General features: G+C 33.6%; 1 protein-coding gene across 1 annotated transcript in view; it reads right to left on the reverse strand.

Annotated features, from left to right (window-relative positions):
• Positions 1–11,395, reverse strand: part of LOC139902905 (mediator of RNA polymerase II transcription subunit 15a-like) — a 30,281-nt gene extending 18,886 nt beyond the window's left edge. The window contains exons 1-5 of the mRNA XM_071885593.1: positions 11,223–11,395; positions 10,767–10,908; positions 6,803–6,914; positions 6,573–6,693; positions 4,887–6,110 (exon numbers count right to left, since the gene is read on the reverse strand). Of these exons, the coding sequence (XP_071741694.1) occupies positions 4,887–6,110; positions 6,573–6,693; positions 6,803–6,914; positions 10,767–10,894 (1,585 nt within the window). The 5' untranslated portion in view covers positions 10,895–10,908; positions 11,223–11,395. The remainder of the gene's footprint in view (positions 1–4,886; positions 6,111–6,572; positions 6,694–6,802; positions 6,915–10,766; positions 10,909–11,222) is intronic.
• Positions 11,396–21,129: the final 9,734 nt, after the last annotated feature.

Here is a 21,129-nt window from a genome sequence, read left to right on the forward strand (position 1 = left end):
ATAGATTCAAGCTAATCGATCTCGAGTTCTTCGTTTTTAACCGCAAAGTGGAGATCGATTAGTTGTGCAAAATCTACTCCACCAAAATTTGATCTGAGAGCTGTTTTGGATTCCTCATGATATATTTCAGCTTCGTAATGCTTCAGATCAGTTGGAGATTCATCAATTAATTCGCAGATTTGAAGTCAAACTTTTGTGTTCTTCGGTCAATAATTTGATTGGAAGAATCTGTTTCTGATCAATATAATGATCAACGAAATCAATCATTTCTCTCTCTATGAATTTTCTCTCTCTCTGTGCGATCTCTAGCATCAAACTTTAATCGATTTCTTCTTTTGTATCTTCAATACCACTTGACACTAATAACCTATCAATTGGCATTAAGGGATCTGCTGCTTTCACGTAACAGATTTGGGGGTTTTTGGTAACCCTAAATTGAGTAACAATTCAACAATTCAAGATGGGGAAAACGTCAGGAGGGAAGAAGAAAAAGAAGGTGCAAACTTTTCCTTGGGTTTTGAGGAATAGGCAAATAGGGTTAGATGATGAACATGAAGGAAGATCCTTCGATCAATCTACTGGATCTAATCAATCGCCTAGATTGGATACGGTTGCACATGAAGACGGTAATTCTTCGTGTCATATGGATGATCAGATGAGCATACACGCGTCATCAGAATCTTCTGGCAAGGAGGATGAAGGTGTGACTGGTAAATTGGCTGCTGTTGGGACTAAAGTAACAAGTGATGGATCTATGCAGGACCCAACCAAGCAGAGATCATACTTAATTACTACTGGTGGCTCAAATGATAATCATGATTCAGAGGGGATGGTTCTGAAAACCTATAGTACTAGAAAGAGGAAGGGTAAAGTGAACCAGCTGATTGATGTTGGGGATGGTCCTTCTAAATAAAAGAAGAGTGCTCAATTTGTTCCTTATGCTGGTGATTCTTCTATTCCTGTTAATGAAAAAATACTCCCTGAAGTAATTAAAAAACGCAAGGGTAACAGGAAGAAAGGTGGGTATGGTAAGAATTCTGCTATAACTGATCATTCTATTGATGATATTGTAGTTAATAATGATGATATTATTGCTAAATCTATTGGTGAAACAATTGCTGTTGCTAAGCCGACTGTTTCTGCTAGTCCTGTTGTATTCTTTAAGAGTTCAACAGATGGTAGTTATAATGAGGTTGATGTAAACCTAGTGGCTGCTGCTGAGAATGCTGTTAAGTTATTTAAGAATGATGGTTTTAGAGAGTCAATTATTGTTCCTGATGATTTCTCCCAATTTACATTGGGTGGCGATGTAACATTAATGAATATGCAGGATAATAATAGTGGTGATAATGATAATGTTGTTCCTGGGATTAAATCTGTAACAAAGGAGGGAGTTGAGACTAGTGATGGGCAAGGCAATACAGATAATAAAACCCCAAGAGCATGGGTAAATCCAAACGTCACTTTTGCTGACTTCTTAAAACAAAACAAAGATGAAGAGGAATTAAAAATGGAATTCATTCCACCTGTTTTAATGTCTAATGGTCAAAAGAGAGTTGTTTTCTCCGCTGAGGAGGTTAAGAAGGGCGGTAGTGCATTTTCTCTTCAATTATATGGGTATTTTATCGGAACTTCTATGGATTATAGGGTTGTTAATGCCCATCTAAGGAGAATGTGGTGGAGGTATGACCTTAAAGAAATCGTGAAAACAGCTGCAGGATTTTATTTATGCAAATTTAAAAGTGAAAAGGGTATGAAGGAGGTGCTTGAGAGTGGTCCATGGTTAGTTAATAATGTTCCTTTTTTTGTGAATCAGTGGGAACCTGGGGTTTGGCTTGAAAAAATTGAACCTGAAAAAGTCCCAATTTGGATTTGTATTCACAATATTCCAATTGAACTATGGAGTGGCAGAAGTATAGGTAAACTTGTTAGTGGTATTGGTAGGCCTATGTTGATGGACAAAGTTACTTCAGAGAGATGTTTGAGTAAAAGTGGAAGACTAGGGTTTGCTAGAGTTTTGACTGAAGTCAATGCAAATGATGACCTTCCTAGCTTTGTCGAATTTTCCTATCCTGTGATTGGTTCTTTTCCAGCCAAAGTGGGTAAACTTGAGGTGACCTATCAATGGAAACCGCCTTCATGCACTCATTGCAAAGTGTTTGGCCACTCTTTTAATACTTGTAAAATTAGGCCTAAAACAGAAGATGAAGTATCGGCACAAGTGTTAAAAGACGCTTTGAAAATCAACAATGATGGTGAAACAGTTGATTTAAATAACCAGTGTGTTGAGGACGGCTTTAAAGTTGTTGGTAAGAAAGGAAGGGTTTTTCAGAAGTTGAATTTTGATAATAATAAAAGTCAAAGGCAGTCAACCGAAGCAAAAGGTATCAAGCAAAATGCAGTTAAGAATAATTATGGTATTAAAGACAATATTGAAGTGGAGGAAACAGATTGGAATGTGGAGTCCCAGAAAAGTCAAAATCATAATGTTTTGAGGAAAGGAGATAAAGGGAAGGGCATTGATGGTGAAGGTAATAATAAGACATATTCTAAAGATAGAATTGAAACAAACAATCCTTTTTATGTATTAGTAGATGATGAGGGTAATACTGATGGTAATACTGATGAGATTATAATTGAAGAATCTATAAATGATAAATTTGATGATAGGTGGAACTTACGGAATTCAGAAAAAAAGAAACTAAAAAGTTATTTGGATAAACATAATCCTCCAGGAAAAGAAGTAATCGATCAATGGCAACCACACGAGTTCAAGTATTTTAGGACTCAATGGATTGCTGCTGGATTTGGTAACTTTGATAAAGATGGCATGGTTATTGGCGATTGATGTTAAGTTTGATAATAATGCTCCGAAATTAGGGTATTCATCTTGTTAGTTTCTTACTTTATGTCTAGTATAGGTCCTCGAGTTTCACTCAAATTAGTGTTACTCGTATTGTAATCCTCTTTGTATCATTTCCTTATCAATAAAATTAGCTTGCTTTTCAAAAAAAAAAAAAAAAAAAAAAAAAAAAAAAAAAAAAAAAAATGATCAACGAAGGTTCTATGGATGATTTGAAACAAATTTGCAGAAGGAATCGAGGCATGAAATCAGTTTAATTATGAAATCAATTTCAACCTGAAAGTACAAAAAGTCGCTGCTGTTCTTCATGAAATAACATAGTGCTATGGCCTGTGGGTTCTCTCCCTAGTCAAGTTCTCTCAGAATCCTTTCACTACATACATACATACATACATACATACGTACGTACATACCTACGTACGTACGTACATACGTACGTACATGCATGCATGCATTACGTACGTACGTACGTATGTACGTATGTTTATTTTTACATATGTATATACATACGTACGTACATGCATGCATGCATGCATTACGTACGTACGTACGTACGTATGTAGGTATGCATGTACGCATGCATGCATGCATAGACGTATATATATATATATATATATATATATATATATATATATATATATATATACACACACATAATACATACATACATATACATATATGTAGCATAAAAGGATTACAATCATAAAGCCCTAAACACAGATAATTCTCAATATCTCCCTAATATTTACCTGATTAAATTATAAATACATTCCTGCTTATAAAATATCCCCAAATAAAATTATAATATTAAGATTCGAATCATTAATTAAGCAATTTTAAAAACTGGAAAAATCATATATGCAAAAAATATCACTACCACTACGTTCTGATAGGATCAAAGTCATGAAATAAAGTTGAATATGTAAAAATAAACATATAGATATCTAATTAAACTTAAACCTTACTTGATGAAGCCTCTGGCATAGGTCTCTGTTGTTGATATACAAAGTAGCTGTTTATTCTTGATCATAGAGCCCTATATATATATAGATATATAATTCTTAACTTCACCCTAAGAGTACCCTAATTAGATAAGATCATATAGATACTTTCCTAATTATAAAAAATCCCCATATAAAATAGAGTAATATCTAATCAACTTAATAAATTATATTAATAAGAGTTGTATCATTAAGCAATTTCCAAAAACCGGAAATATCTTATATGCAAAAAATCACTACCACTACGTTCTGATAGGAACAAAGTCATAATTTGAAGTTGAATATTTAAAAAATTAACATTAAATATCTAATTAAACTTTACATGATGAAGCCTCTGGCATAGGTTTCTGTTGTTGAAATAGCTGTTTCTGCTGATCATAAAGCCCTATACATATAGATAATTCTTATCTTTTCGCTAAGATTTACCTAATTAAAAAAGATCCTATAGATACTTTCCTAATTATAATGTAGAGTAATACGGAGTATATTATCAACTTAATAAATTTTAATAATAAGAGTCCTATCATTAAGCAATTTCCAAAACTGGAAAAATCATATATGCAATAATATCACCTCCATTACGTGGTGATAGGATCAAAATCAAGAAATGAAGTTGAATACTTGAAAAATAAACATAAACATAAACATATAAATATTAAATTAAATCTTAAATAATGAAGCCTCTAGCATATTAGCTGTTTCTGCTGATCATAAAGCCCTATATATAGATAATTCTTATCTTCTCACTAAAAGGTACCTAATTAAATAAGATCCTATAGTAATTTCCTAATTATAAAATATCCCCAAATAAAATAGAGTAATATACAATATACAATCAACTTAATATTATAATTATAATAATTATTATTATAAGAGTCATATCTTTAAGCAATTTCCTTAAACTGGAAAAATCATATACGCAAAAATATCACCTCCACTACGTTCTGAAAAGATCAAAGTCATGAAATAAAGTTGAATATTAGAAAATAAACATATATATAAGATATCTAATTAAACCTTACTTGATGAAGCCTCTAGCATAGGTCTCTGTTGTTGAAATAGCTGTTTCTGCTGATCAATCATGTTTTGCTGTTGAAAGCCACCGGACGTAGGAAGCCTTTGTTGCATATCTTGTTGCAGCAGATTTGTGTGTTGTTGCATACCCACTTGCTGTGATTGTATATGTGGCATCACCTGCTGCTGCAACTGTGGTTGCGATTGTTGAACTTGTGCTGGTAACAAATTCGCTGAGTTCTGTTGTTGATTTGGCATCTTAGATTGTGGCATGTGCTGCACAGAATGTTGATTTTGTTGTTGAACCGGCTGCTGCTGCTGCTGCTGCTGGCCAGATGCATTACTTTGAGAGACCAACTGTTGTTGTTGCATGCTAGAAAGATTGTTCTGTTGACCAAACATATGCTGTTGTGGCTGCTGTATACCTGAAAGTTTATGTTGCTGGCCAATCAACCTCTGCTGCTGCTGCTGCATATCAGAGTAGCTATTTTGTTGTCCTATAAGGGGAGATTGTTGCATGTTTGTAGTATTAGCCTGCTGCTGCCCCATTAAATTTGGTTGTGTTTGCTGCTGCTGCTGCGTTGGTTGTACTTGTTGTCTTTGTTGTCTTAGAACCGACTGTTGATGGTTCATCAACGGTTGTGATGACTGAGGTACAACCGGCTGCTGATTTTGAACCGTAGAGAGAGAAGATGTTTGCATCATTGTTGGTTGCACACCAGATTGCTGAGATGATTGCTGCAACAAATTATGTTGCTGCTGCTGCTGAATGTGTGATTGCATTGAGGGTGTGATATTGCTCTGTTGTAGCTTCTGCTTTGCGATTTGATGCAACTGCTGTTGATAAAGATATTGTGAGTTTTGAGATTGTTGTTGTTGCTGCTGTTGCTGTTGGGGAGCAAGTTGTTGTCTCCCAGGCATCTGCCTTTGATTTGCAAAATTATTTGACCCCAATGTGTTTCCTACACTACCTTGTTGAAGTCCTGGCATGTTTTGAATGTTCTGCAAGTTCGAATTTTGGCCAGCAGCATTTGCAATGGAAGATTGTGACAACCCACTGCCAGGTGGCAATGCAGATGATATACTAGAAGAACCTTGAATTCCAGTATTGCTTATGTTATTGTGCATGTTCTGTGACATCATCTGTTGTTGTCCTGACTGAGTATGATTAGACGACACAGGAATAGAAAGTTGTTGCCCTTGATTATTTACTTGTGGCATGACTTGAGAACCTATCCAATCAGGAGAAAGTAGTGAATAAAAAAATATACTCAAGGTTGCAAAAATCGCTACTCGGGGAGTACTTGGTCGGGACTTTTTAAGGTGTACTCGGAAAAAAAGAGTTCTTGAAGAGTACTCGGATCTTGACCAAGTTTCACTTTGACCGATTTGACCGAGTTTGACCATTTTTCCAAGTAATCCCTAGTTAGGGCCGAGTTTTGACCAATTTTACGAGTAATCTCGAGTTTTGGCCGGGTTTGACCGTCTTTGACTGAGTTTGACTGAGATTGCCCAAGTTTGGCCGAGTACTTTCCAAGTACTCCCCGAGTTGAAAAACCGAGTATCGCCGAGTAAATCCGAGTTCTGCAACAATGAATATATTCTATGCTGCTTGCAATAAAACAGATTTTCAACAGATTCTTCCTACAAACATCAACAGATTAAAATTAAGTATATTGGTTTTGTGAAACTACCTGGATCCGAGGGGTTTATACTACTGGCACCAGAGTTTGACTGCATAGCATCTGGCATGGGATTTTGTGATCTCGTCTCCATAGTCAGCATCTTCAACGATATCTTACGCAGATAATCAGACTACAAACCAAACGAATTAAGAAAATTAGGTCCCCAATTACATATGGTGTATAACAAACATGATATCATTTCCTAGTTCTATCTGTATAGAACGAAAAGCACAACAAACCTGGCTAGTGGCAGCAGTATAAATTTTCTCTTCAAATCTCACAGCTATTTTTTTCAGTTCCTGCAACCCCTCAAGCCCAGAGAATGGAAGATGCCTCTTCAAGGTATCCATTCTGTACACGAAAAACATACGTTGGTTAAATGATGTAGTTAAAAGACATCAGTTCAACAATAAAAATTGAAAAATAGTTTAAATAATTAGTCACAGAAAGCAATGTAAATGAAACAGCGGTCGTCAGGAAGAACAATTAAATATAAACGTGCAGCCATGCTGATAAATGAAAATATAGAAAATTGGAATATTGAAAATCTACAAGCTCTGCCTATACTTCAGGAAAATAACCAACAATTCCTTCTTTTCTCGAACAGCATTCCTAGTGAATCTAATTGAGCAATTGTATATAATGTTAGACTGTTAGCACTTAGATATCATTTCTATACATAAGCCAACATTGTAATCCCAAAAGTTAACATCCCCCAAGTTTGGGTATGATTCTAAGCGGGTAAGCATAATCAAATATTAGTCCCACAGATAGTCAAAGTTTTCGGGCAGAAGGATAGTCCATGCCCTAAGGCAATCCCGGGTTACGAACGTGGTAATTAAAACGGAGGATGGGTTTAAGGAAGTAAACAGGAAAATAGGTAAAACAAATGCTAATAAACGTAATGAGACCAATAAACAACGGGATGGCTTTGTAGTGGGAAAGCAACAGAAATTTGTTTATAGGCCTATTATAGAAGAGTAAAAGGTTATGTTTATGTGCAGTTCTTGAGTCTCATGTGTCTGTTAATAAACTTGAGCGAATCTTTAGTGTTTACAAGGTGGAACTAGACATCTGATAATAATATGTGCCGGAAAGGGACGCGTATAATTATTGGGTGGGATCCTAGTATTCTGAATGTTATGGTGTTGACGGCGACTGAGCAAGTGATGCATTGCCAAGTTCACGTGGTGAATGATAATAAGCAGTATTTTGCTTCGTTTGTATATGCGGCCAATTCATATATTTCCCGTTCCCCTTTGTCTTTTCGTTTCCCATTGAGGGTGTTTTCTTTCGGAAAACGGCCTCGTTTCTATATGAGTATTCGTATTTTCGCTATTAAAAACAAAAAAAAAATCTGATCAGAGTCCAGCGGTGCTGAAATTCCCTACTGATTCTAAACCAAAGCATGGAATGTTTCGCTTTAGAAATTAGATAGCTGATAATGGGTCATTTTTGGAGAAAGTGGAGCAGGTTTGGAAATCGTAGATAAAAGATCATGCAATGTACCGAGTGGTGAATAACTTGACACTGCTAAAAACCCCTCTATGAAAGCTAATGTGGAGCAAAGGTAACTTACATGCCAATGTGGTGCGTTTAAGGGAGAAACTTGATGCTATACAAAAACAATTGGATGTAAATCCATCATCTCAAGACATCAGAAAAACGTGAGATCGAAACCTTTAAAGAGTAAAATGATGCGTTATAGGATGAAGAAAGGTTTTTGAAACAAAAATCGAAAGTGGAACGGCTTCGAGGGGGCGAGTTCTCGGCGATTTTTTACGATTTTTGCAACCTTGGCTGTTAATGATGTTTTTGTGCATCATTATAAGGAATTTTTTAAATCAAATGATCATGGTGAGCGTACTCCTGTTGATACATTAATGTTCACAAACAAAATTCCTCCTGAGATGGCAGCGAACATGGTTAGAGCACTCGGAGTCGAACCAATTTTTTCAGCGTTAGCGAAATCCAACGCCGGTATTTCGCCCTCGTCGACACCGCCACACCGTTAAACCGGCGTCTCAGTTCACCGTTGGGCTTGAGTGTCGTCTACACGACATTGAATATTGCTTCTTTTTCATTCTTGTATCTTTTTCTTTCTTCTTTCTTTCATTATTTAAGATGTTAGTTGCTGTAATTTTTTTTATTGTTGTTGCAAGTGTAACGATGACGAATGGGGAAGACGGTTGGGAACATGGACTATAAATTAGGTTTAAGTTGGGCCAAAAAAGTTGAGCCAAAATCTTTTTCAAGTTGGGCCAAATTTATTTCACATATTTTGTTATTAAATTAATAAATAAAATGATTTTAAATGAATTAAATAATAATAATTAAATAATATTAAAAATATTAAAAAATAATTAAATAATGAATTAGACACGGAAATTAGACACTAAACCATTTCCCCACTTTTGCCATAAGTGTTCAATTATAGTGTCTTGGAAGACACTGAAATTAGACACTGAGTGACTCATTGTCTCGATTCCTAGTGCTCTTAGTCCCATTACAAATGAAGAAGTCAAAACCGCTATATTTAGTATCGGGGAGGATAAAGCATCGGGTCCGGACGGATACACTTCTACCTTTTTTAAGAAGGCATGGAGTATTGTTGGAGAAGTTTGTAAGGCGGTGAAAGAAATCTTTATAAATGGTCGATTGCTAAAAGAGATCAACCACACCATTGGAACTCTTTTACCAACGAAGGTGAATGACCAAAGACCCATCTCTCGCCAGAGGGTCGGTTTACCCTTTTTTTTAAAGACCCATCTCTTGTTGTGATGTAATTTACAAATGTATTAGTAAAATCATCACAAACAGGATCAAAGGCGCATTGGATATCATCATCGGTGATAATCAATCAGCATTTGTTCCCGGAAGACGAATTACTGATAATATTTTGATTACTCAAGAGATCATGCGAAATTATCATTTGGATCGAGGCATACCTAGATATGCGTTTAAAGTTGATATTCAAAAGGCGTATGACGCAGTCGATTGGGATTTTTTACGATGTATCCTTGGTGGCTTTAGGTTCCATAAGCAGATGATTAAATGGATTATGAAAGGCGTCTCATCGACTTCATTTTCTATTAGTATCAATGGGGATCTCCGTAGGTTCTTAGAAGGTAAACGTAGGTTAAGACAAGTTGATCCAATGTCGCCCTAACTTTTCACTATGGTCATGGAAGTTGTCACGTTGATGATCAAAGAAAATATTCAGAGGGATGATCGTTTCATATTTCACCCAAAATGCAGAACTCATGAAATTGTTAACGTTTGCTTCGCGGACGATTTATTTATATTTTCGCATGCTAACATTAATTCTGTTAAGGTGATTGCCGATGCATTGGAGAATTTCAAAACGTGTTCCGGATTGGTTCCGAGTTTCCAGAAAAGTACTGCGCATTTCGCAAACATGACTAACCCAAACAAGATATAATGGAAGGAAATTTATGGCAATTTGGTTGATTTTTCTTTGAAAGCAGTTTGGGAGGTTTTAAGGCCGAGAGGGAATTCTTGGCATTCGGTGGTCTGGTTCCCAAATGCTATCCCTTGTCATTTGTTTATTATGTGCTTACTCATGGGTGAAAAGGTTAAAACGCAAGATAAAATTGTGTCGTGGGATGTGGGTGATACGGGTAACACTACATTGGTGTATTCTTTATGGAAAACACAACAAGATAATCATGGTCATCTCTTCTTTAAATGTGGTTATTCGTTGCAAGTTTGGAGAAAGGTGAAAAGGTTGATCTTAATTCCTGATATGGATGATAAGTGGAGGGAGATTATTCAAAACCTTAGTCCTTATGCCCATCAAAGAGTGGCTAGGATTACGGTGGCTAAGGTGTTATTGGAAGCTACAGTCTATTACGTTTAGCAAGAGCGGTATGCAAGATTGTTCAAGCATGAAGCGGTATGCAAGTTGATGTCGGTGTCAGCATGTTCGGAATCTGAAGGCGACTTGGAAAATTCAATTTTTTTTGTTGGGTAGTTTTTGTTTTGGTGTTTTGGTCGTTGTGGCTTGTTTTTGTAGCCATGGTTTCGTTTCCTTTCTCCGAGTTCTATTAGCTTTTTGACATTCTTGTTATGATTCTTATATAATATTCGCCGGGGGAATCACCCTTTACCCCAAAAAAAATATTAGTCCCACGATAAAATAAAAAATAAATATATAAAATAATGATATAAGTATATACATACATCTTGTTCACTATCCTTTGCCGTGAATCTGCTTGCAGCTGAGCTCTCCAATCACCAGTTTCCATGGAGGAGTCAGCAACACCAACACCACCTGCACCCTGCGTAGGCCTCCAACTACTCGTATCCATCTCCTATTTGACCACTGATTTTCAACCATATAGCAATAGTAAAACAACACATTAATGTTAACAAGTATCCATTTTGCCTATTTTTGTGTATAGATGCAGGTCTGTATGTGTGCAATACGTTTTAGTTTTTTAGGTTTTCAACTTCAAAATCAATACGGATAGTGTTGGTGTTAAAATTGACCACAAATTCATATGAATTAAGCAAATTCGAAATCAACTGCAACCACTCTTACTGAATAAAACTAAAAGCAGTACTTTTATAATTACATACATGTAAATTCAAGCAAAATTGTGTAAAACTAGGTCAACAGTGAAATAGCATACATACCAGAAAACGCCTAATTCCTGAAATTAGGGTTTAGAAGGCGCACACTAAGATGATCGGTACTACGATGAGATAGTGAAGACGAAAAGGATCGGTACAAAGGAATTCGATTTTAGGTGATCACCAATAAGGTCTGTCTGTATGTGTGTGTACAACGTACATATACAGTACAGAAATATGGTTTGCGGATTGCGGTTGAGTATTCAATCATTTTGCCGTTTTATCAGTGTATTTATCATTAAAAATGTTATAATATTAGGCTTTAATGGATAGTCAATTTTGTACAAATCATAGTCAATATTAGATACCTCTTGTATAGTATTTTTTTGTACTATAAATACCCATGTATGCAAGCTAAAAAACTTGCACGCTCCATTATACTTACAAGAAATCATTTCTCTCATTTCTCTCATTAGTATTCTACTTCTTCATTACTAGAATTTTGTAGTAAGTTTAGGCTACCAATGTTGTTATAAACACCTAAATTACAACACGTTATCAGCACGAAGTGCTCCGTATAATCAAGGTTTATCTAAGCAAGCACAAGTCACTAATCAAGGTAAGAAATTCTTTAACGATATCTTCTATTATTTATTAGTAAGGTAAATATTATTATCATCATAAGTAAAATTATATTTCTGTAATCTAACTTTTATTAACTTCACTAACATTTATATTTATGTTATTTAAGTTATATATGGTCAGTTATACCGCCTGAATTATATTTATGTAATCTAACTTTTATTAACTTCACTAACATTTATATTTATGTTATTTAAGTTATATATGGTCGGTTATACCGCCTGAATTATATTTATGTAATCTAACTTTTATTAACTTCACTAACATTTATATTTATGTTATTTAAGTTATATATGGTCGGTTATACCGCCTGAATTATATTTATGTAATCTAACTTTTATTAACTTCACTAACATTTATATTTATGTTATTTAAGTTATATATGGTCGGTTATACCGCCTGAATTATATTTATGTAATCTAACTTTTATTAACTTCACTAACATTTATATTTATGTTATTTAAGTTATATATGGTCGGTTATACCGCCTGAATTATATTTCTGTAATCAAACTCTTATTAACTTCACTAACATTTATATTTATCTTATCTAACATTTATGATTACTTATGCAATTAATCATTATTTATTTCATGCATACTAATGTTTATTCTTAAAATTTATTATTTATGCATAATATGTTTATTCTCTTAATCTTCGTATTTGTACTAAATGTATTTATAGTAATCGTATTTGTACTAATAAAATTCTTTTATTAAAATTATTATTAATACAACGAGTACATAACAGTCGTTAACGTCAACTAACGACGTTACAACAGTCATATATACATAACGGTTGTTAACGTCAACTGACGACGTTATAACGACTATATTTTTTAAATATAAAATAAACATATCCGTTTTCACATTTTCACAAATCAATCTTCATTTTCTCATATTACCACTCTCAAAAAGTTTTTTTGTAAAGATGATTCACACAAGGATGATTTTTCCTATTGTATTGGTCATACTAACTATCATCATTGTTGCTAATATACCACCGGGTGAACCTATATTCTATCCTGCTCTTGTGGTTTTATCATTTGTAATCATGTCATTATTCTGTTATTTGCTACTTATGAATTTAAAATGATTCTAATTTCATTTAATTATTTATCTATGAATAGAAGTTGATTATGATTATGATTTATGTTGTTCATCTTTTTGATAATAGAAAATGTCGAATTTGAAAAAGCTTAAATTTGCTCCTTTAGAATCAAGTGGAAACAACTACTTAACATGGATTATGAATGTAGAAAAACATCTCGAATCAATCGGTATTTTAGAAACCCTGAATGAAAATAACAATGTTTATTTTATGTAAAAGATGTGAGTTTTTAATAAGCATATTGCGCAGAGTTGTCTATTTAACTTTCAATTTCAACGCCTCACTTAATATCAATGAGTAGTACTACTTGAAGTTGATTTGTTTATAAAAGCTTTTAGTAATGATTTCTACTAGATTAAAACATATTTTATAGGATAACAACTTCTTATAGACATTTCCCAAATAAAGTATTAAACTAATTAAAGCACTAGCTCCCAGTACTAACTTTAATCAATCCACGTACGATTATTTTATATATAAAATATAAACGAGTAATCAAAAATTACAAGCTAGCTAGCTATTTGTATATTTTAGAAAATTATTATAATCAAACCAAACTTCTTAATCATACATATATGATTAAAGATTCAAGTGTATTGTGGAAAAGGCTCAAAGATAGATATGATATTAATTATTCAGAAACAATCGTGATCTATTAACAAATAAAATTGAAGATGTTAGTAGACGCGCTTATAAGAATCCCAGAGATTCTTATTAATGATATGGTAACATGGATCATCAGTCTAGTATTTCTTGAATACATGAACATCTTGTTTAGCTCTACAAATAAGTCCTAAAAGAAAAGAAAACAAGAGTGAATCTGTTGAAAAATCTTGATTAAATAAACCCTAAGCTACCTTGAGACTTGAATGGTTTGAATTTTCTATGATGCCTAGCTTGTTATGTATCACTCATAAATAAATGGTTTTAGACCATAACGCATATGTTTATTAAGTGTTATCTTTTATGTACTTTAGATTGTAACTTATTTGCAGGTAATATAATTTGATTATCTTCCTGAAATATAACTCATTATTTGCTTATCTTATTTGAAGTTTTAGTATGAATCCTGCTGAAATACAACATCAATTAAATGGTAAAGACCTATGTATTTCATATAGTGGTAACATACACACTATGATCAAATCTAAGAAATATTTCATTGATTTAAATCAAATGAAGGAATTATAAATACTATATCAGGTCTTGCAAACTTAATATAAGGAACGGAAAAGGCAAAAATTCATATTACCAAATGGCACAAATTTTCTGATAAACAATGCCTTGTTTTCTCCCAAATCAAAAAGAAATTTATTAAGTTTCTCTGATATATATCATAATGGATATGATTATCAGTCAATGATAACCGGAAATGAGAAATATCTATGTAGCACCGAAAAGCGCATATGATGAAAAGCGCAGCGCATATGATTAAGAGCGCATATGATAAAAAGTGCATATGATGAAAAGCGCAACGCATATGATTAAAAGCGCATATGATTAAAAGCACATATGATGAAAAGCGCAACGCATATGATTAAGAGCGCATATAATAAAAAATGCATATGATGAAAAGCGCAGCGCATATGATTAAAAGCGCATATGATTAAAAGCACATATGATGAAAAGCGCAGCGCATATGATTAAAAGCGCATATGATGAAAAGTGCATATGATGAAAAACACAGCGCATATAATTAAAAGCGCATATGGTGAAAAGGATATATGATGAAAAGCGCATATGGTGATTAATGAAAAAGCACATATGGTGATTAATGAAAAGCACATATGGTGATTAATGAAAAGCACATATGGTGATTAATGAAAAGAGTATTGAGAAAGAATCACCAATGTTTCTTGAAAGAATTCAAGGTTAAATATATGGACCAATTCATCCATCATGTGGACCATTTTGATATTTCATGGTTCTAATAGACGCATCTAGCGGATGGTCTCATGTTTGTGTATTATCAAGCCATAATATGGCATTTGCAAAGTTTCTTGCACAAATTATTAAATTGAGAACACATTATTCTGATTACACCATTAAAAGGATGAGACTTGATAATGCTGGTGAGTTAACATCTCAAGCATTTAATGATTATTATATGTCTACAGGGATTGTTGTTGAACATCCAGTTGCTCATGTGCATACACTAAATTGGTTTAGCTGAATCAATAGATAAACGCTTGCAGCTAATAACTAGATAATTGGTAATGAGTACAAAACTCTCAATATTTATATGGGGACATGTAAATTTACATGATGTGATATTAATTCGCATTAAACCAAGTACAAGTCATAAATATTCTCCATTACCAACTTAATTTTGGTCGAGAGCCAAATATTTTCCATCTTAGAATATTTGGTTGTGCGGTTTATGTTCCTATCACACCACCACAACGCACTAAAATGGGTCCTCAAAGGAGGATGGGAATATATGTTGGATATAAAACATATTCAATTATAAGATATATTGAACCCATGACGGGTGATGTTTTTACAGCACATTTTGCTGATTGTCATTATAATGAAAAATTGTTCCCTATATTAAGGGAAGAAATAAAAAATAAAGAAAAAGATGTTTCATGATGTGAATATAAATTATTGTATCTTGATCATCGCACAAAAGAATGCGAAAAGAAAGCTCAAAAATAATACATATGCAAGAACTTGCAAATAAATTACCTGATGTATTTACATATACAAAAAGGAGTGACTAAATCATATATACTAGCAGTAAATGCTTCAGCTAGAATTGAAATTCTAAAAGCTGCCAATAATGTCACTCATGAGTCTTTGTCACGCCAGAAACGTGGGAGACCAATTGGTTCTAAAGATAAAAATCCTCGAAAAAGAAAATCAGCTGATAATGAGGTAAAAGAAAGTGTTCAAGAAGAACCACAAATCAATACTCCTTCTGCAGAGGAGATTGATGATGTCAGTACGAAAATTGCAATCAATTATGCACATTCAAAAAAAATATTATGGAACCGAAATGACATGAAAAATCTTGATGAGATATTTTCATATAATGTTGCATATGATATCATGAATGATGATGATGATCCAGAATCAAAATCTGTCATGGAAAAATAGACACGATTGGGATCATTGGAAAAGAGCAATACGAACTGAATTTGAATTGCTCAATAAAAGAAAAGTTTACAGATCTATTGTTCTCACACCTAAAGATGTTAAAAATGTGGAGTATAGATGGATTTTTATGCGAAAATGAAATGAGAAAAATGAAGTTACAAGGTATAAAGCTAGACTTGTAACTCAAGACTTTTCTCAAAGACCGAGAATTGATTATGATGAAACTTATTCCCCTGTTATGGATGCATTTACTTTTAGATACTTAATCAGCCTGTCAGTTTCTAAAAATCTAGAAATGCATCTCATGAATGTTATTACTGCTGATCTTTATGGATCACTTGATAGTGATATATATATGAAGATACCTGAAAGATTTAAGGTATCAGAAGCATCAAATGCAAAACATAAAGAAATGTACTCAATTAAATTACAAAGGTCTTTATATGAGTTGAAACAATCAGATCGCATATGGTATACCCGATTAAGTGATTACTTGATAAGAAAAGGGGACAAATAATCTTATTTGCACATGTGTCCTTATTAAGAAAATAATGTCCGGATATGTGATTGTAAGTTGTTTATGTCAATCATCATAACATCATATGAACAAATAAAGAGATTAGTATTGCCTTGGATTGCAAATTGAGCATATGCCTAATGGTTTACTTGTACATCAAACAACTTATACCGAAAAGATTTTAAAACATTTTTAAAGACAAAACCATTGGTTGTTAGATCACTCAATATTGACACTGGTCCATTTTATCACTGTGAAGACCATGAAGATCATTGGAGCTCTTATGTATCTTACAAATTGTACAAGACCTGACATTTCTTTTGCAGTTAATTTGTTAACAAGATTCAGCTCAGTTCCTACCAAAAGACACTGGAATGGGATCAAACACATATTTCGATACCTTCGAGGAACTACTGATTTAGGATTATTTTATTCTAACGAATCAAAATAAGATTTGGTTGGTTATGCAGATGCAGGTTATTTATCTGATCCACATAAAGCTAAATCTCAAACTGGATATATATTCCTAAATAGAGGTACTGCAATATCATGATGTTCTCAAAAACAAACACTTGTTACAACATCATCAAATCATGCCGAAGTGATTGCATTACATGAAGCTACTCGGGAATATTTTTGGTTGAGATCAATGACACAACTCATTACTGATTCTTGTGGACTAGAACGTGATAAAAGTCCAACAACTATCTATGAAGATAATGCAGCTTGCATAGCACAGATGAAGGAAGGATATATCAAAAGTGATCGAACAAAACATATACCTCCTAGATTCTTTTCATACACTCAAGACCTCATTAAGGACAACCAGATTGAACTGAGATATATTCAATCCATCAAAAACTCTGCTGATCTTTTCACCAAAGCACTTTCAACTGCTATTTTCAGAATGCATGTTCACAATATTGGCATGAGGCAAGTTCAAAAGATGTAACAGCTCAACAATGTCTACTTGAGGGGGAGTCAACTATATGCTGCACTCTTTTTTCCTTAGCTAAAGTTTTTATCCCACTGAGTTTTTCTTTGGCCAAGGTTTTTAACGAGGCAGTAACTTATAGTTGATCTCAAACAAAACAAAATTGATATCCAAGGGGGAGTGTTATAATATTAGGCTTTAATGGATAGTCAATTTTGTACAAATCATAGTCAATATTGGATACCTCTTGTATAGTTTTTTTTTTTTGTACTATAAATACCCATGTATACAAGTTAAAAAACTTGCACCATCCATTATACTTACAAGAATCATTTCTCTCATTTCTCTCATTAGTATTCTACTTATTCATTACTAGAATTTTGTAGTAAGTTTAGGCTACCAATGTTGTTATAAACACCTAAATTACAACAAAAAAATCATTTTAAAGTTTCAATTTCATCCTTTACCCTTAAAAAAGTTAACTGAGTCGGTTAAAACTATTCACATAAATTATTCACGTAATCTTTAACTAATTAAATTATAAAAATCAATTCCTTTTTCCTCAAACCTTCAACACTTCTGTATAATCATGACATTTAACTACTTAAATTATAAAAATCAATTCATTTTTCCTCACATTATGTAAAACCTTCAACACTTCTGTATAATCATGACATTTATTTATGTATATATTATAATTTATGTACTTTTGCTTCTACATGTACTTTTGCTTAAGTTTGATAAACTTTTAGACTCAACTTAAAAAATCATGACATCTTTTTATGTATATATTATAATTATGTGTTTATGTTTATTTAATACAGTAACAGAGAAGAAACTTAGGAGTTGTTTGTTTTTTCAATTGCAGACTTTATTTTGTCGTATGTCTGCGGGTGGGCAGATGTTTTAATTGCAGACGGTTTGTTTTTTCGAAGACATAAGACAAAAAAAGATATTCAAATGTCTTCAAATTAGAAGCTCACGATATAGCTTTTCACTTTTGAAGACATTTTATTCACCTCATTTCTAAACTTATCCCATTCAATTCTTCCCTTTCACCACCCAACTTCCCTTCCAATCATTCCCCACAGACTACACACATCCAGCAGCACCCTTCGTCACCACCATCTCCGATGGCACCACTCCGTCACCATCATCTCAGTATTTTTTTCAGCATAATCTCTTTTGATTTTCTTTGAGGTTGTTTTGGATTTGATTTCTACTTTAAAATGAACATCTCACTTTATGTTTTGCTGTAACTAGCTCTCTCGATTTTAATTGGTATATTATAGTATTTGTTTGAATTTTCTATTGGCTTACGGATCAAAATGATGATGAAAAGAGATTGACACATTCGGTAGCCTTGAGTAGTAATTTTAAAGTGGGAGACTTTCGTAATCAAAGATTTACAATGATATTTGATAATACTTGATATGGAGTAATTTGTAACTGATGATCATTGAAGATGAATAGAGTTTGACTTTAATACCACTTTATTCTTATTAGGTAGAAAAAATTGTGTGGTTGTAGTTATAAACACTTTATTCCAACTTTTTTGACTTTGTACTACTTTCAATTTATTTAGGATGCAATTTGAAATCATAATTTATTGTTCGATGAATTTAGTGTTTCGGTGGCTAAAAATAGTTGTAAAGATAGTATTCATGTTTTCCTTAAATCTCATGCGAACTCTTCTGTTACCAATCTTTTTTTATACGGAGTATAATTGACTTTGCAGATGAAAAAACAAACAGTCTTATATTTTCAGTTTGCAGACTTCAGAACCACATCTTCTTTGGCAGACATGGTTTCAGACTACAGACATAAAACATCTTAAAAAACAAACAGCACATTAGTTTGGTGAGATGTTGAATGGGGCTCGTTTTGTTACAACTCCGTATATACTTGAATTCCGTGTAGATAAAGATGTTCCAAGTAATATGCAATAAGACACTGACTAAATCTGTCTTTTCAAGTGATATGCAATACTCCGTAAAGTGGTCGGTTACACAACAGTCTTTTGATAAGAGATTGGAGAAATACCACACATCGTCATCATTAGAGGAAGAATGAATTGATTTTTGTAGTTTAATTAGTTGAGGATTATGTGGATAGTCCCTGTGAATAGTTTTAACGGACTCAATTAACCTTCGTTAATGTGAGGGATGAAATTGGGACTTTTAAATGCTTTTAAGGATGAAAAATGCAGAAAATAAAACACATGGATGAAACGGACAAAAAGTGGAAAATACAGGGACGAAATGGGCAATTTTGTCTAAATATAAATAAGAGTTTTTTGAAAGCCTAATTATGTCGTTAAATTCAATAAATTTAGAATTCAATAACTATTACTTTATAAAAGAAAAAATTACGCAGTTGATATGTAACGACCCAACCCGTCGTATTCCGGCCCATAATTTTTTTTCTTTAAATTACATTAATATTATTAACATTTAGGTCCCATTTATATTTTTGAAACGATTCCCTTACAATGATAAGTTTAGACAACTTTAAAACGTTTAATACATAAGTTTAAATATCCAAACGGGCATACACGACCCGACTATTTTAATGTAACGACCTAAACCAATAACCAACAGATCACGCGAAAGAAAATATTTTTATTTTATTTCAGATTAGTGCGCCACGTGCACCACCTCAGGGTGCGCGGCGCGCACAGGCCCATTTCAGTTCTGTCCGTTTTTGTCAATTTTCAAATAAAGATCTCCCACTTCCTGACATATTTAGACGAAACGCTTTTCACAATATATTATAATGGTTAAAACTCACACGATTCAATAATAAAATGAGTTTTACAAAACGGGGTCCACATCGGCCGTTTTACGAGTTTCATACAAAAGTTTGAATTTTGACCACACTATTTTAAATTCCAAACGATACTATGAGCATGGTGTTTGGGGTTAAACTACCAAAATCTCGGTCAACTCCAAAAGCTATAACATCCAAAAGCGTCCCCTAAACAACAAGCGGGATCTCTAATCCATACGAATGCCCTTACCCTTGTCTCCGCCGGAGCCTATAAAAAGATAAACAACGAGAGGGTAAGCAAAGCTTAGTGAATGCAATAATTATATATATATATATATATATATATATATATATATATAATATACCTACTTGCAATCACTTACACATATACCGCATACACGCTAGCAATACAATTAGCATACCATCACAAGTACAAAGCTAATAATCTCCAACAAACCGCTACTAGCGTAATCAATAACATATAATCGACATAATATAATATGCTACAAAACAATACACAACCATGGTTAACCATTCTCGCGTCATGGTGCTAACGGCTCTTTGGTTCACACCATACGCATTTGTCATGATGCTACCGGCTCTTTGGTTCACATCACAACTCGAGTCATACTCACGCTAGAGTGCTACCGGCTCTTTGGTTCACACTCTAACAACGCTAAGGTGCTACCGGCTCTTTGGTTCACACCCTAACAAATCATGCTATAGTGCTACCGGCTCTTTGGTTCACACTACAACACACGTACTATGAAGCTACCGGCTCTTTGGTTCACATCATAGCTCGCACATACTATGGCACTACCGGCTCTTTGGTTCATACCATAGCATATAAATAAATACATTACATACATATGCATATAATCATTCCACTCACCTTAACGA

The sequence above is a fragment of the Rutidosis leptorrhynchoides genome, chromosome 3 (assembly GCF_046630445.1).
Source record: "Rutidosis leptorrhynchoides isolate AG116_Rl617_1_P2 chromosome 3, CSIRO_AGI_Rlap_v1, whole genome shotgun sequence".
In the NCBI taxonomy this organism is placed as follows: domain Eukaryota; kingdom Viridiplantae; phylum Streptophyta; class Magnoliopsida; order Asterales; family Asteraceae; genus Rutidosis; species Rutidosis leptorrhynchoides.